The 17,553-nt window shown below is 37.6% G+C and overlaps 1 protein-coding gene across 2 annotated transcripts in view; it reads right to left on the minus strand.

Annotated features, from left to right (window-relative positions):
- Positions 1–17,553, minus strand: part of KLHL2 (kelch like family member 2) — a 97,373-nt gene that overhangs the window by 4,760 nt on the left and 75,060 nt on the right. The window contains exons 6-10 of one of the 2 annotated variants that reach the window (XM_029939178.1): positions 12,377–12,493; positions 11,024–11,173; positions 5,930–6,047; positions 1,275–1,472; positions 492–593 (exon numbers count right to left, since the gene is read on the minus strand). In XM_029939178.1, the coding sequence (XP_029795038.1) occupies positions 492–593; positions 1,275–1,472; positions 5,930–6,047; positions 11,024–11,173; positions 12,377–12,493 (685 nt within the window). The remainder of the gene's footprint in view (positions 1–491; positions 594–1,274; positions 1,473–5,929; positions 6,048–11,023; positions 11,174–12,376; positions 12,494–17,553) is intronic. The other variant, XM_029939187.1, reaches the window with a different exon arrangement.

The following is a 17,553-nucleotide window of genomic DNA, read 5'->3' on the forward strand; positions in this document are numbered from 1 at the left end:
TAAGTTCTGTTGGTAGACAAAGTAAAATATAAATAAATAACTATGGCAATCCATCCTCTTAAATGAGAAACAGCCTTTCTCTAGAATTAAAATTTTGCACATATGTCATTTTATTTGTCCCCCAAGCAATTGTATTAAGATCAGTTAACAGTTTTATGTAAGTTACAAACATACAGAGAGAGAGAGAGAGAGAGAGAGAGAGAAAGAGAGAGAGGGAGAGAGAGAGCGGGAGAGAGAGGGACAAAGAAGAGGACAGAGGGAGAGAAGGAGGGGAGGGGGGAACTAGGGCCTTACATAGGTTACTTTATTAGACAAACGAATTTGTTAAAAAAATAAATAAAATTTAACAATGGTTACTACTTTCCTTTTTTAAAAGATCATTTGCTTGCCCATTTAGAAAATCGGTGTTTAGGTTACAAGAAGAATCACTGCTAGCAATCCAAGCCACGCGTGCCTGGAAGCGTTCACCTGAAAGAACAGTCAGCACCCACCTCCGACAACACCAACGCCCACGCTGCTCCTCCTTGTGTTCATGGGAGCCACGTGAAACCACTCATTAGACTTTATATTATAAGCTTCCACAGATGATAAACCTATAATAAAGCACAATGCTCTTCATTTCCTCCTCTTAAAAAAAAGGAAGGTAATTTTTCTTTTATATATATTATTAGGGAAAAATACTTCAGGTATGTTAAATTCGGCTAAAATTAAGAGGAAAATGGTGGAAGGTAAATGTGTCAATTACCTGATAAATAGGCACAGCCTCTCTTCCCCAGGCCCCTCACCAAACTACTCACACTTATTAGCTTTCTAAACGTAGTAAGAGGACTGACTGATCCATAAGAAAGAAAATGTATAGACTTAGTACTCTTACACTATTTAAAAGAATTCTCTTTTTTTTTAGTGTTTATTTATTTTGAGAGAGAGAGAGAGAAAGAGAGAGAGAGAGAGAGAGAGAGAGAGAGAACAAGTGCAAGCAGGGCAAGGGGCAGAGAGAGAATTCCAAGCAGACTCTGTGCCAGCAGAGCAAGAGCTGCACACGGGGCTTGATCTCATGAACCGTGGGATCAGGACCAGAGCCAAAATTAAGAGTTGGACACTTAACCACCTGAGCCATCCAGGTGCCCCTAAAAGAATTCTCGATGGGAGTTTTTAAATTTATCTTTAGAATACCTGTTAAAACACTCAATGTCTAATTTTGCCACAATCCATTCCCCAAACGTGACTGTTACGTGAATTCCAATGCAGTGTAGAAAAGATGGGAAGGAAGTTACCTGTACTGCCGTCAAAGCCCCCCACGGCATATAACAATCCATTTAATACAGCGGCCCCCAGAGTGCTTCTGCGGTCTCGCATGTTAGCGACACTGGTCCACTGATCTTTCACGGGGTCGTAGGAATCTACGGTGCGGACTCTTAAGGAGCCATTGAAGCCACCGACAGCAAAAACAAGCCCAGCCATGTAGACCATCCCTGCAAGAGAAATCCAGCAGTTAATGATGAATGTGCAACCAGACTACCATCCTGTCTAAAGACTGCATTCCAGTAAGTCTACAGCTGTTGTCAGAATACAAGTTACTCTTAGGAGAATGCTGACTGAATAGAATTCTATTCATTAGCAAGAGTAGCTAAACAATAAATTGTCCTCCTTTCTAAGATTATTAAAAAATCCAATGGTATGGGCTGAGGTATAATTTGGACTCTTGGCTTTTTGAAATATTTATTTAGAGACTTAAATACTGAGCCATGTAGTTTGTCAACTACTTGTATACGGCTCCCATGGCTTTCAATTTTGGATCTTCTACTTTATATGTGTATCTTAATTTGCATAATATACTTCTGGTTTATCACAGTTAGTGTGATAAATCAGGGGACAGTAAATTACAGCCTGCAGGTTGATTATTTTTTGTAGAACCTATGAGCTGGGATGGGCTTTTACATTTTTTTATGTATTTATTTTGAAAGAGAGGGAGCATGCACATGAAAGGGGCACAGAAAGAGGAGAGAATCCCAAGCAGGCTCTGCACTGTCAGCACGGAACCTGATGAGGGGCGTGAACCAACCGTAAGATCATGACCTGAGATGAAACCAAGAGTCGGACACTTAACTGACTGAGCCACCCAGGTACCCTTTACATTTTTTTAATGGTTGAAAAATCACCAAAAGAAAATTTTATGACACATAAAAAATTATATGAAATTCAAATTTCTGCATTCATAAAGTCTTACCACAACACTGTTCCACCCACTCATTTATGTAGTGTCTATCTGTCACAACTCAAGTAACAAAACCATATAACTCACAAAGCCTAAAATACTCGCTCTCTGATCCTTTAAGAAGTTTGCTGTCCCTAGGCTGATGAGAGGTCAGGGAACTCCCAGATGGAGAACCCAAATTGCTAGCCTCCGGGTTTCAACCACCTTTTCACCTGTCTTACCTGTTTCTCCCCAACTGTGCACTTGCTTGCGCTCTCTCTCTCAAAATAAATAAATAACCTTAAATAAGTAAACTCAAAATTCTTCATAGTTACAGGGAAGCAAAGCACCCAGAAGTGTGAGTAATTTGGCCACAATTCCACAGTTAGTTAAAGGGCATCAACTCTAACCAAAAGTGAGCAGAGAAGCATCCTGTGCCTTCACAGGGGCACAATGAAGGCACAAGTTCCTCATGTACCGTACACTTTGGAATGGACCCTGGCTAATGGCTTATGGTGCAGTGAAAAGGAAACTGAATCAGGAATCAGATATGAAGTAAGAAACCAGTTCTAAGTATCATGAAAGACTCCAGCAGAAACAATAAAGATAAAATGTCTAAGAATAAACTTGCCAAGAAACATATAGAAGCATATGAAGAAAATGTTAAAAAATGTACTGAAGAGGGGCGCTTGGGTGGCTCAGTTGGTTAAGTGTCTAACTTCGGCTCAGGTCATGATCTCACACTTCGTTTGAGTCCTGCTTCAGGCTGCTGACAGCTCAGAGCCTGGAGCCTGCTTTGGATTCTGTGTCTTCCTCTCTCTCTTTCCCTCCCCCACTCATGCTGTTTCTCTCTCTCTCTCTCTCTCTCTCTCTCAAAAATAAATAAAAACATTAAAAAAATTTTTTTAAATAAGTAAAAAAAAATAAGACTCTACTAAAGAAAGAAGACAGGAGTCCCATCACCAGTTCTGTCACATATTACATTATAAAGCACAGCAATTATAATAACAACTGCTCTGTTTTGATGCATAAACTGGCAAGACAAATCAATGGGACAGGATATTTAGAATAAAACCAAGTAAATGTACAAATTTAGTATATGATAAGGGCATCACTTCAAATGAGTAGAAACAGCTAGATTAGCCATGAAAAGTCTTTGGACAACTGGCTACCTTTAAAAAATCAAACTCGAGGCACCTGGGTGGCTCAGGCAGTTGAGCTTCGGCTTCGGCCTCAGGTCATGATCTCACAGTTTGTGGGTTCGAGCCCCATGTCAGGCTCTGTGTTGACAGCTAGCTCAGAGCCTGGAGCCTGTCTTTGGATTTTGTGTCTCCCTCTCTCTTTGACCTTCCCCTGCTCACGCTATCTCTCTCCCTCTCTCTCAAAAATATATAAAACATTTTTAAAAATTAAAAAAAAATCAAACTTTACATCTTACTTCCTATATCAAAATAAAGCCTAGATGTTTTTGGTATGAATATAAAAAATAAAACTCTGAAAGTACTAGAAAAATTTATATTTTAAAAATATAACTTTGTTTTAGGGAAGAAACCTATGAGGTACTGCCTTAACCAAGTGATTGAGGTTACTATCACCAGAAATACCTGTAATAGCCTCCATCTAATCATGAGAAAACATCACACCCAAAACGGAGAGACATTCTTCAGAATACCTGACCGAGTGCTCTTCCAAAGAATCAAGGGCATGAAAGATAAGGAAAGACTATGGAACTATTACAGAAGACTATCACAGAGGTCAGAGGAGACTAAAAAACTATGACAGTTAAATACAACATGTGGTCCTAAAACAGAATAAGGACATTAATGAAAAAACACATAAAATATGAAGTCTGTAGTTTAGTTAACAGTAATGCACCAACACTAATTTCTTAGTTTTGATAATTCTATCACAGTTGTGTAAGACAGTAATACTAAGGAACAAATATATCAGAACTCTTTGTAGTATCTTTGCAGCTCTTCTGTAAGAGTAAAATTATTTCAACATAAAAAGTTTAAAAATAAAGAAATAATTTAACTTAAAAAAATAAAACATATGTATGTACGTACACACACACACACACACACACACACACACACACACACACACACAGTTTTAGATTAAGACTTTTCTACGTAAGAAACAAATCCTTAAGTCCAAAGGCAAAACTCTGATGTGTAGGACTTCATAAAATGGCAAAAATTGGGGAAGCCTGGGTGGCTCAATCAATTGCGCATCTGACTCAATTTCAGCTCAGGTCATGATTTCACAGTTCGCGGGATCGAGCCCCACATCAGGCTCTGTGCTGACAGCATGAAGCCTGTTTGGGATCTCGCTCTCTTTCTCTCTCTCTCCCATACCCCTCACCCCCTCACTTGTTCACACGCACACACTCTCTCTTTCACTCAATATAAACAAATTTAAAAGTGGCAAAAATTTTACATGGCAGAAATAACACAAGTAAAATAAAAAAAGATTAACATAATATTCATACCACATATGACAGACAGAAATGATACTTTCCTTACTCTATATCTGTCGAATCAATAAAATAAGAAATGGCAAAAATCATAAAATGACAATTCAGAAAAATTTTTAACTTTCCTCTTAATAAAAGAAGTACAAAGTAAGGTAACATTTTTCACCTACCAGACTAGCAAAACTCTCAATATTTAATCACAAGATGTTGTCAGGAACATACGGCAACTGACACCTTCATATTTTACTATTAGTGGTAATAATGAGTGTTCCCTCTTAGGATACCCTTTGGGCCAGTCACCACAGTTCTAGAGTTTTACCCCACTAAAATATTCTGGCACATGAACATAATAACATATATAAGGACTTCATTCTGGCATTGTTTATATTGTAAGATTAAAAACAATTTTTAATGTTCAAATAAAAATTTTCAAAAGTTATACTACATCCAGACCCCCTCCCTACAGTCCCACCTCCCAAAGACTAAATAGCTCTTAAAGAATGAGGTTAACTCTATGATGCTGACAGGAAACAATCACCAGGACATCCTGCTAAAGTACTACCTTCCATTTTGCTATGGAGGCTATGAATTATTGGCCCAAATTTGAGTCCCAGGAAGAATCCTTAGAGTTTATAACTGCCTATTTTGATTGCAGTTTTGGCTAAATAAGGTCCATTTCAATAAATGTTTATAAAAGGCATGCCTGGAAGAAGGCAACTAGCCATGGATTATAGCTAAGCAGGAATCTCTTAGAACTAAGGGTCCCACTCTAAAAAAATTACTTCTCAACACTTCAGCAAAGGTAACTAGGAAAATATCCACCAAATTGCTAAGCTGTGCCACCTTGTATCAGAGAATCAGAAAGGTATGTAAAGATGAAGACTGAGAAGCCGTCCCCAATAATGTCCTGGGACATTAATGACACATCTATTTTGGGGCGCGTGGGTGGCTCGGTTGGCTAAGCCTCTACTCTTGATCTCAGGTCAGGTCATGATCTTAGTTCATGGGTTCAAGCCCTGCATCACGCTCTGTGCTGACAGCATGGAGCTTGTTTGGGATTCTTTCTCTCCATCTCTCTCTGCTCCTCTCCTACTCACTCTCTCTCTATCTCTCAAATACAAACATGAAAAAAAAGAAGGTACATCAATTTTAATCAAACCTTTTCTAATAAAGATTATTCTAATTAATAAAACAGGACCTCAGAGAGAAGATCCCAATGACACAGCTGTAGAGAAATCACCGTTATGCATCATGCTTACCTGCCCTACATCTCCTGGAAGGCAATTCTGCTACTTGGTGCCATCGCTCCTCTTTAAAGTCATAGCATTCCACACTTCGGATGGCCTTGGGTGCTTGGCCCCCAACTACCACCATCAACTGGAAGGGCAGAAAAGTAAGCACTTGAATAAACAACTACTGCATACTGGGGGCTCTGAAATGTCTTACAAAGACACTGACGTGGAGAGTGTTAGGATGAAGATGGTGGGTGAGCTGGGGGAAAACAACCACCTACTCAACACTTAATAAACATCAACAAAGGGGGCACATGTTAGAACTACAATTCTATTATCTAGCACATTTAGTCAAAAATAAGGATTTCAGAAACTAAAATAAGTTTCTGATCCTTCAAGCAAAAGCAGTATTAAAGCCAAAAAACAGCAGGCAGTCAGCACTGGCAAGGCTGCAGTATGTCATAGGGCTTGCTATAAACGAAACCCTGGCTTTGTCATGACCCAGGGATTAGATCTCCACAAACCAGGAGAACAGGTAGAAGTGAAATTTATGTTAGTGGGTGGGTGAGATGAAAAGGACAATAAGGTATTAAAAGAAACATGGAAGAAGGGGGAAAAAAAACTATTGAAAAAGGGGGAATAATTGAATTGGAGTTCACAAGAGAGCACACATTCCTAGATCTCAAATAGAGACCTTCCCTGATGCCACACAAATAATGGAGATACTAGAAATCATAATGAATGAATGTACAATAACCTAGTGCTGAGAATAAATAAGGTCTATAATTTTCTTCCATTCAACTCAATCCAACAACTATTTACTCAGTGACTGTCATCTGTATTTGTCCAGAACTAAGCTAAGTGTTATACATATAAGAAATATAAGACATAGTCTCTACCTCTCAAGAGCTTATAGATCTCACTAAGGAGACAAGACCCATGAATTAATTCAAGAACAATATACATTTATTTATGACCAAAAAGGTATGTGATTAGTTTAGACATTAGTCACTAATGCTGATCAGAAAATGGAATGTTGCCATAATTTAATGAAAGCTTCCTGGAGGGAGTAGAACCTTGAGAGACAGATGGAGTTCAGCAGTCACTGTGTTTGACTTTTACTGAGTACAATGGGGCACTCTTTGGTAACAATGAAAACACAGCTGTCAAATCAGAAGAACATAAAAGTTAATGATGTCACATATGGAAAACTATAAAGAATGGCAAGGACCTTGGGGGAAAGCTGAAGTGATGAGAGGAGAAAATAGATGTTCAAAGGAAATAAAAACTCAAAACAAACAGTAGATGGAATGATTCATACATACAAAGAAGGGAGGTTTGCAACCTTGACTGAGCAATGACCTACCTGTATTTAGAACTACAGAAAGACAGGTACACAGAAAACAGGATTCCTTAATTAGAGTAAATCTCAAGTTTCCAAAAAGAAGCCTATTTTAGTAATTTATTAACTGGAGAGTAGAAAGAACTTTAAAGGTCTTAAAAAGAAGAGTGAGCATAGACCAACTACATGATTTTCTTCAGATGTGTCATTCTTTTAATGTTGAATCAAATAAATAAAAGGAAGAATTAACAAAGAAAACCCACAATACTCTCCCCACCTATCAATGAAGAGGAAGAAACAGGGAAGAAGGCAAGGTTGTAAACTCACGGAGGTAGAATAGACAGAAAGATCAACACCATATCCAGGTGTTTACATAAGATCGATCAGAATTTAAAGTTGTAAACACTGACAGGCAGTTAGGCAATAGTTAATAGAGGCTTAGTTCACATCTCTGATAAAGATTGATTAAAAAAATCTCCAAAGGGAATATTTTTGAAAAAAACCCTTGAGAAACAATATTGGTTTATTAGATTTCATGATTCTTAAACTTTGAATCTCACGTCTTCCATGCAGTGGTTCACTTTGCATATCAACATAAGAATGGAAAGGCAAGTGTCCCTACTGAGTACAGAGAATGATATGTTACCTGTCTTGCACTCACCCAAAAAAAGTAAAATGGGGTGAAGATTTGGGACTCCAGGAATCAGAGAGAACAGGGACAAAGAACTTATAATGGGAACACAAGAGAGTAAGGATATTTGTGTGAGATCAAGAGACTTCACTAATAACCACTGTGCTGCTATCCATCCAAAGAGGTACTCATGACTCTGACACCACAGTTATTTGTGAAAGACATTTGATTTCATTTAAGAAACATTAAACTAATTATGCTAATGTAAAGAAATAGAAAAGTGGGAACATTTCTGGTATCAAAAAATTAAATGTGACATATTTAAGGAAGGCAAGGAATAGGGAGTTTAAAAAATTTCAAATGACCATCCTAAAATGTTGATCAATTAAACTATTTTTTTTCACCTATTCAGTATGTTAGAAACTGCCTCCTAAAAACTTCAGTTTCATAATTTTCCAGTTGGAAATCTCAACACATATCCTGGATAAAATACAGAAAAACAGATACACAGAAATAATGACAGCATTTGTTAAAAAGCAAACAAACAAACAAAAAAGAAATTCCATAGTGAAAAAGAAGCAACAAAGTATAGTAGCAAACATACACAGTTTGCCACTGTGATGCCCAAAGCCAAGAGTATCTTACACAATCCTGATACTGTTTACTAAAGATAAAGATGCAAAACTAATGTCTGAGATATAAAAAGAATCACTCATGCAAATATATTATGAGTCCACAGAATCAGAGCCCAATATAAAAAGTACTAAGTCACTGTCGTGGAAGAAATATTACTGAAACATTACAGAAGTCTCCTTAGAACCACTACCACATGTTGTCTGACTTTACTTATCATTACTATGAAATATGTCGGCATGAGAAATTAATCTTTGCTGCATTCTTACCTACTCAGAATTAATCTTGAATATAACCACTTGAAAATGCTGAAAGAGCATCCAACATAAGCATTTTTTCAAAAACATGTGTAGATAAGTAAATTTTGAGAAGGGATCATGCAAATGCAAGGTCAAAGCAACACCGAGGTTCACTACCATCTGCCATGCCTGCTGCCCCTCCTCCCTGGCCACCTGAGAAAGCAGAATGAAAGAGAGCCTTCATGGACAGTATACCCACCACAAAAGAGAGAGAAAGAGAGAAATCCAAAAGTATAATAGATTGGAAGGGCCATTCCAAAGCCATAACCAGAAAAGCCCAGAAACAAGGTAAACTGCAGATAATCACAACTCTACAGAAGAGAAAATTAAATACCTGATAGAATTTTACCAAGAACCCTTTAGAAAGTTTCCAAAAGTGACATGTTTATCCCAGAAAGTAGAAGAGAGTTAGTTTTCACTCTAAAGGTCTTTGTAGAACAAAGAGAGCAAAGCTAAAGATGCCAGAAGAGGGGATATACTAATATGAAATGTTTAACAAAGTACTAAAGATAAAACAAACCAGAAGGAATCTGAAAAAATCTAGCATAAAAATAGTATTTTAAATGGGCTAAGACTATGAACACTTTTTATAAATTTTTTTAAGAACAAAAACTGACACCAAATAATATGGACAAATATGAAGTGATGAAGACTTATAAAGATGGCTATTTATAAAAGCAGGTAAAAGGGTATTTGGAAAACGTAAACATTTATAAAATCAGCAGACCCAGATGGCATGCATACTAAGGTGTTAAGGGAACTAGCTAATGTACTTACTGAGTCACTTACAATTATTTTTGAAAAATCTTGGAGAACTGAGGAGAGATCAGAAAATTTAAAAACGGCAAATACCAATTCTCAAAACAGGGTAGGAAGGGAATGCCTTGTAAATACCTTCTAAGTGATAATAGTTCTGAGTAAAAATTTAGAATATTTTGAGAAAAGCATCCAAATCTCTAGAAGATGACAAAATGATGAATAACACGCAGAGGGATGTTAAAAAAAAAAATCATGCCAAATTTGAGTCTATTTGATCCTGACTCTCACTGGACATTACGGGCCAAATTACTTATTTTTGGCTTAGATAATAAACATAATCATATGGACTGAAATTTTCTACAAATGGACTATGTCAGTGAGTGGGTATTTTTAGCGAGGTATCACCAAGGAGAGTGCTGAGGTCTATTCTAGATTAAAATGTTTACTAACAATCTAGAAAAAGGAGTAAATAGCATAATGGCAAAATACAGTTGTTTCTAAATTGAGAACTGATGTTAACACTGGGCAGAACAGAAAAACAATATCAATAATAAAGATGTGAAGAAATTAAAAATGTACATTTCAAAAATAAAACCTGAAAAAAAACACTAAATAAAAAACATTAAGTGAAAGAATTTAAAAGACATAATTTAATAGAAAGGATAGAGTGGTAACTAAAGATGATATAAAAAGAAAACAATGGATAACAGATTCTTACTTCTTAATCCATCATTGCCCCAAATGCATACAAGAGCTAAAAATAAACACATAAATAAAAGCATTCCACTATGGATCATTCTGATTAGACCATACACAAAATGACACATAAAGTGCTGGTCTTCTGGCACTGAAAGATGAAAAATGAGTACAAGAAATTGCAGAGACAGAAATGAAGGGTTTTTTTCTGTAAGGAAAATTAAATCAGTGAAACACATATGGCTTCAACTAAAAAGATAAATGTAGAATATGAACGTTGACACAGGAAACTATGACTACTGGAGACCTGGGAAGACATCTGGGAAACCTACACTGACGGCTACATAGGATGCCTGTACACGACAGGCAATAGGAAGGAAATGAACTGAACAAGCTATTCATCAGCTTTAACTCCAGTACATAATTCTGTGAAACTACTTGGTTTTCAGTTACACACACAGCTTACAGAGAAATCTTTTTACCTACTCTGATTTTCCTTTCTACTCTAACTAAAGCTAATGAGACTCAGAAGGGAAAAAGATCAGTTGCCTTCTCTTCCAGAACAGTGACATCATGCGGTTCGTAAAGATTAAATGAACCAAACAATCCCCACCCTCCACAGACAAACTCAACAGGGTAGTTGTGTTATATACACTACAATGAATTCTCAGGCACATAAAAATTCAGACGAGTAAATGTATCAACAGCCTCACTATGGGCCTTTCAGACGAAGTAATACAAGTGTGAACAATAGATCCTACTTTGGGAAGGTTCATGGGTGTCCTCAGCCGGGTCCGGACACTCTTCATTAATATACGCTGCTCTGTTGGCAGCAAATGATACTTCATAGCTTCAATGAGGTAATCTTTGCAAGCACTGCTATTCTTGACCAATGCCTCCTCTTCAACCCTCTGTAAGAAGAGAGAAGACATACCCATGAGGGGAACCACTCTTTCATGATTAAACGGACAAAGAAACAGAAGTAAAGAAGAGGGGAAAAAGCAAAAACTATCTTCTCTGGCTCAGTCTTTCCCTTACAAAGGAAAGTTTATAAATATCACTAAGAGAAAAATAAATGAAGCCAAAACATGCTCAAGTATCTGGTGTGCAGAGGAAAACATACATATGGAATAAAGAACTACAATCAAAATTATATATCTCAACATCAGCTATAGAATAATCTTTAGATAATACTATATTCGCCTATTTCTTATCTCTAAACATCAAGCCAAAGAGTAAGAAAAAGATTTAGATAATGAGTTCTTCAGGTGGAGCAGACAATACTAATAAGCTAAAGGCAATTTTCTAAACACGAAAAGGGACATAAAATATCCAGAAGAGGGATTCAAAATACTTTATAATAATGTGCCTACATCACAAATGAACCTTGCACCTGCTATTCCTGACCTCAAATGCAGGACAGGTTTTTCTGTTCATTTTCTTAACAGTGGAGTAATCATTGGTAAATGATTATATACAGATCACAAGAAAGAATGAGGTTTCAAGAGATCCTAAAATACTAAGATTGAATCTCTTAATAATGTTTCTTTGGATGGCTTCAATTATAAAAATGTTCCTATAAAAAACTACGGGAAATGTTCCTAGTAGGATACTAATAATACAAAAATAAAGTTGCTCATACACTACTAAAGATCCATTTATTTCTACTTATTTCAAAACACCTGGTTTTCCTCACCTTAAAAATAAAGACAGAAACCAAATGCATGCCACTGTAAAACAATGAAGTCAAATTCAATAGTATTTGGGTCAAAGGTCAAAACTCCATTTCTGCAGGGCACTCAGAAAAAGCTACCAAAGGGGAAGCAAAGAAGATGCAGAGCAGGCACCCAGAGCCACAGGCACGTTTATTTATGTGTAAATGACCATAAATACTGCCTCCATAAGCTATAGTATCTGCTTGCCTACATTAAAAGTGAAGAGAAGCAAATTTCCAAGAAAGGGGAGCAATCTAAGTAAAGGAGTAGCAGCGGCCTCTGTTCTGCACCCTGCGGTGTGCATTCCGCAGGTGTTATCACTGTGTAACAGGGACCTACATGCTGTCAGCTCAGGGACAGAGTGCTTAGTGTACTCCGGTGTTCTGCGTATGCTTTTACCTGAACTAAATATTCCCGAGGGAGCAAAGGTAACCGCACATGTTCCATCAGCCGTGCCATAAATTCCTGCCTTATATCCTTGTCATGGTTTACCCAAGCTATTACTGCTTCAAATACCTTGTAGAAAATGTGGAGAAAAGAAAAATAAGTAATGAGTTATGTACCGCGGCATCTGAATAAAGTATGCTGAGATTACATTTTATATACAATTCTTGCTGAGGCATTCAAGTTTAATACATGGTTCAGGGGCACCTGGGTGACTCAGTCAGTTAAGCATCCAACCCTTGATTTCAGCTCAGGTCAGGATCTCATGGTTCATGGGAGGTTCATGGGTTGGAGCCCCATGTCGGGCTCTTTGCAAACAGCACGAAGCCTACTTGGGACTCTCTCTCTCAACTCTCCCTCTCTCCCTGCCCCTCCCCACTTCATGCTCGCTCACACGCATGCACGTTTTCTCTCTCTCAAACAAAATAAATAAACATTAAAAAAAATATACATGGCTCAAATGTTTTCAAAATCCTGACCTGTGTGTACTTAAAAAGTTATCCAGTCTATTTCTTTTTTTTCATTTGATAGAAGTACTTTTTCCCCCTGCTTTATTGAAATAAAATTGACATATAACATTGGATAAGTTTAAGGTGTTCATTTGATAGACTTATACATTGTAAAAATGATTACCATCAAAGCTTTAGCTAACACCTCCATCACGTCACACAATTACTTCTTTTTTTGTGGTGAGAACATTCAAAATCTTAGCAACTTTCAAGTATATAATACAGTTTTGTTAACTATAATCACCATACTATACACTCTCCAGAACTTACTCATCTTATAACGTGAAGTCTGTACACCTTTGACCGACATCTCCCCCATTTCTCTCATCTACAACCCCATGTGACCACCACTCCACCAGCACTCCAAAGAGACCCTCTTTTTCCACATCTATGTTTCTGTGAGTTCAGTTGATTTAGATTCCACATATAAAGGACACTGTAACAGTATTTGTCTTTCTCTGTATTATTTCACTTAGCATAATGCCCTCAAGGTCCACACGCTATCACAAATGGCAGTATTTCTTTTCTCATGGCTGAATAATATTCCTGTGTGTGTGTTTGTGTGTGTATGTTTGTGTGTGTCATCCTTCCTTATGCATTCATCCACTGATGGAGAGTAGGCTGTTTCCAAATCGTGGCTATTATAAATAATGCTGAAATAAATCAATGCACATGCTAGTGCTGATGTCTCTTCAAGATTCTGTTTTCATTTGCTTTGGATATGTACCTGAAGTGGCATTGCTGGAGCATGTGGTAGTTCTACTATTAATTTTGTTAGTAATTTTTAGCACTTTTATGTATTTAGTATTTTTAATTTTGTATTTACTAAGCATTTCACCAAGTACATTATCTAATCTTCTTGTACTTAAGTGATAGCTACGATAATCTGATAATACATGATCTAAATCACTGTTGATAACTTTTCTAAATTGAATTTGGCTCTATTTGCTTAGACTTAAATCTCAAGTCTCCTAAAATTCCTATCAAAATAAAGCCAGGATTCTACACAGAGCTAGAACAAACAATCCTAACATTTGTGTGGAACCAGAAAAGACCCCAACTGGCCAAAGCAATCTTGAAAAAGAAAACCAAAGCAGGAGGCATCACAATCCTGGACTACAAGCTGTGTTACAAAGCTGTAATCATCAAGACAGTATGGTACTGGTGCAAAAGTAGACACTCAGATCAATGGAACAGCAGAGGAAACCCAGAAATGGACCCACACATGTACGGCCAACTAATCTTTGACAAAGCAGGAAAGAATATCCAATGGAATACAGATGGTCTCTTCAGTAAGTGGTGCTGGGAAAACTGGACAGTGACATGCAGAAAAATGAACCTCGAGCACTTTCTTACACCATACACAAAAATAAACTCAAAATGGATTAAAGACCTAAATGTAAGACAGGAAGCCATCAAAATCCTCAAGTCAAAGCAGGCAAAAACCTCTTTCACCTCAGCTGCAGCAACTTCTTACTCAACACGTCTCCAGAGACAAGGGAAACAAAAGCAAAAATGAACTCTTGGGATCTCATCAAAATAAAAAGCTTCAGCACAGTTAAGCAAACAATCAGCAAAACTAAAAGGCAACTGACAGAATGGGAGAAGGTATTTGCAAACAACATACCAGATAAAGAATTAGTATCCAAAATCATAAAAAACTTATCAAACTCAACACCCAGAAGACAAATAATCCAGTGAAAAAATGGACAAAAGACATGAATAGATCCTTCACCAAAGAAGACATCCAGATGGCCAACTGACACATGAAAAAATGCTCAACATCTCTCATTGTTAGGGAAATACAAGTCAAAACGACAGTGAGATACCACCCCACACCTGTCAGAATGGCTGACATTAACAACTCAGGCAACAACAGATGTTGGCGAGGATGTGGAAAAAGAGGATCCCTTTTGCACTGCTGCTGGGAATGCAAACTGGTGCAGCCACTCTGGAAAACAGTATGGAGATTCCTCAAAAAATTAAAAATAGAACTACCCTTCGACCCAGCAATTGCACTACATACAATTTATCCAAGGGATACAGGTGTGCTGTTTCAAAGGGGCAACAGGCACCCCAATGTTTATAGCAATGCTATCGACAATAGCCAAAGTATGGAAAGAGCTCAAATGTCCATCGATGGATGAATGGATAAAGAAGATGTGGTGTACACACACACACACACACACACACACACACACACACACACACACACACCGGAGTATTACTTAGCAATCAAAAAGAATGAAATCTTGCAATTTGCAACTATGTGGATGGAAATGGAGGGTATTATGCTAAGTGAAATTAGTCAGAGAAAGACAAATATATGACTTCACTCATAAAAGAACTTTAAAATACAAAACAGATGAACATAAGGAAAGGGAAGCAAAAACAATATAAAAACAGGGAGGGGGACAAAACATGAGACTCTTACATATAGAGAACAAACAAAGGGTTGCTGGAGGGGTTGCAGGGGGAGGAGGATGGGCTAAGTGGGTAAGGGGTGTTAAGGAATCTACTCCTGAAATCGTGGCACTATACGCTAACTTGGGTGTAAATTATAAGAAATTAATTAATTTAAAAAATAATTTTCAAGCCCCTTTGGAATAAAACACCCAAATATTAAAGCAAAGTGTTGTGGGATGAAAATAATGTACCCTTATAAACAACTATTTTGGGCTTTTTCTTTAGGTTTACAAATAAATGTTAGACCATACACTTCTAAACTGAGAGTGTGCAGAATAAACCTTTTCTCACAATGGAATATATTAAAATCTGTATTTGAATTTAAAAAAATGAAATATTAAGGTCATTACAACTTAACAACATATACCTATGAGAAACCTAATAAGCTAATATGAAGACAGTAATTGACTACATAATTTCTTCCTAGACTGAACACAGAACCAGTCATTTTTAAAGCGTTGTAAAAAATGCTTGATGATGATAAGTACCAGACACATAACTAATCCGGTATCATTCTGTATCTCCAGACATTCAAGCCAAGCGGGCTTCTACAAGTGGTACCAGCATGCCCTGAATGACTTCTGCCCACAGAACTGTGAGAATAACATGATTATTGTTTTGTGTCACTACACTTTGGGGTGGCTTGTTACTCAGCAGAAGAAAATCAAAACAACCTTTGTGACGTTTCTATAATGTCGGTATTACCATGGCATTCTCCTACCACTTAAAATCCTTTAAAGGCTTTTTCTTACTAGGATGAAGCCACATTTCTTTAATATGGTTGAAAAGGTACTTTATGTCATCTTCCCATCTTATCTCCTAGCATTCTGCCACACATATTCTAAACTCTAACCATAAAGAACCAACCTAATTCAATTATTCATTCATGCCTTTTTTACATTTATGTATTGTACTTCTTTCTAGAATGCCTTTCCCATTCTCACCCATCCCGACTTACCTGAAAAATTCATAAATAAACATTTTTTAAAACTTCGAACATACCTTTGGGAACAAGCCAAACTGCCATCCCCACCGCAGGAATGACGCAGTGTTCCTACAGTACCCTCTACAGCATTCTGTAATCATCTATTTACCTCACTGGTTGTCCCTCTAGTGGAGTAAAGAGTTCTCTTTTGTTAATATTTCCATATTTGGGACTCTGTGGCAGTGTCTGGTACAAAGTAGGCACTCAACACGTGTCTGTTAAATATGAATAGTAATGTCTTCCTCTCCTCTACATTAAAAAAATTTTTTTGGACATGTATTTATTTTTGAGAGACAGAGAGAGACAAAGCATGTGTGGGGGAGGTACAGAGAGTGAGGGAGACACAGAATCTGAAGCAGGCTCCAGGTTCTGAGCTGTCAGCACAGAGCCTGATGCAGGGCTTGAACCCAAGAACCATGAGATCATGACCTGAGCCAAAGTCCAATGCCTAACCGACTGAGGTACCCAGGGGCCCCTCTAAAGTGTTAAGATTATACATCTAACAACCATTTTCCACATGCTTTTTCATATGATAAGTATTAGTACATAGGTCTTTTTATGCCCAGGCAGGATGAATATCCTTGAGGAATAAAGCTAAATTTCATACAACCTTAAATGCAAAGCATCAAAGGGGGCACCTGGGTGGCTCAGTCAGTTAAACATCTGACTCTTGATTTCCACTCAAGTAATGATCTTATGGTTCATGAGTTCGAGCCCTACATTGGGCTCTGCACTGACAGTGAGGAGGCTGCTTGGGATTCTCTCTTTCCTCCTCTCTCTGCCCCTCTCCTGCTTGTGTGCACTCTATTTCTCTCAAATAAATAAACTTGAAAAAAAAAGTTTTAAATGCAAAGCATCAAAAGGAAAAAAGCTTCACTTCCTTCAAACTCAGTGTGTTCACAGGCTTTTATGCCCTGAGTCCCACAGGATACAGCACCTACCCAAAGAATAAAACCCACTAATAGAAGATTCTTTCTTCATAGACAGGAAAGGTGCAGGTGGCTGACACAGGCAGCTCAAAATGTGGAGAGACGGGTGGCTACAACCAGAAAAAGCAGCCGCACAGCACTCTGGAAGGGGGGAGGAAAGCACTGGGTAGGGCAGAGTGTCAGTAGAAGGAGATCAATCTAAAGAATATGGTCAACCATTTTGAGTTTATTTTTGTGTACGGT

Source organism: Suricata suricatta, chromosome 1 (genome assembly GCF_006229205.1).
Source record: "Suricata suricatta isolate VVHF042 chromosome 1, meerkat_22Aug2017_6uvM2_HiC, whole genome shotgun sequence".
Lineage (NCBI taxonomy): Eukaryota > Metazoa > Chordata > Mammalia > Carnivora > Herpestidae > Suricata > Suricata suricatta.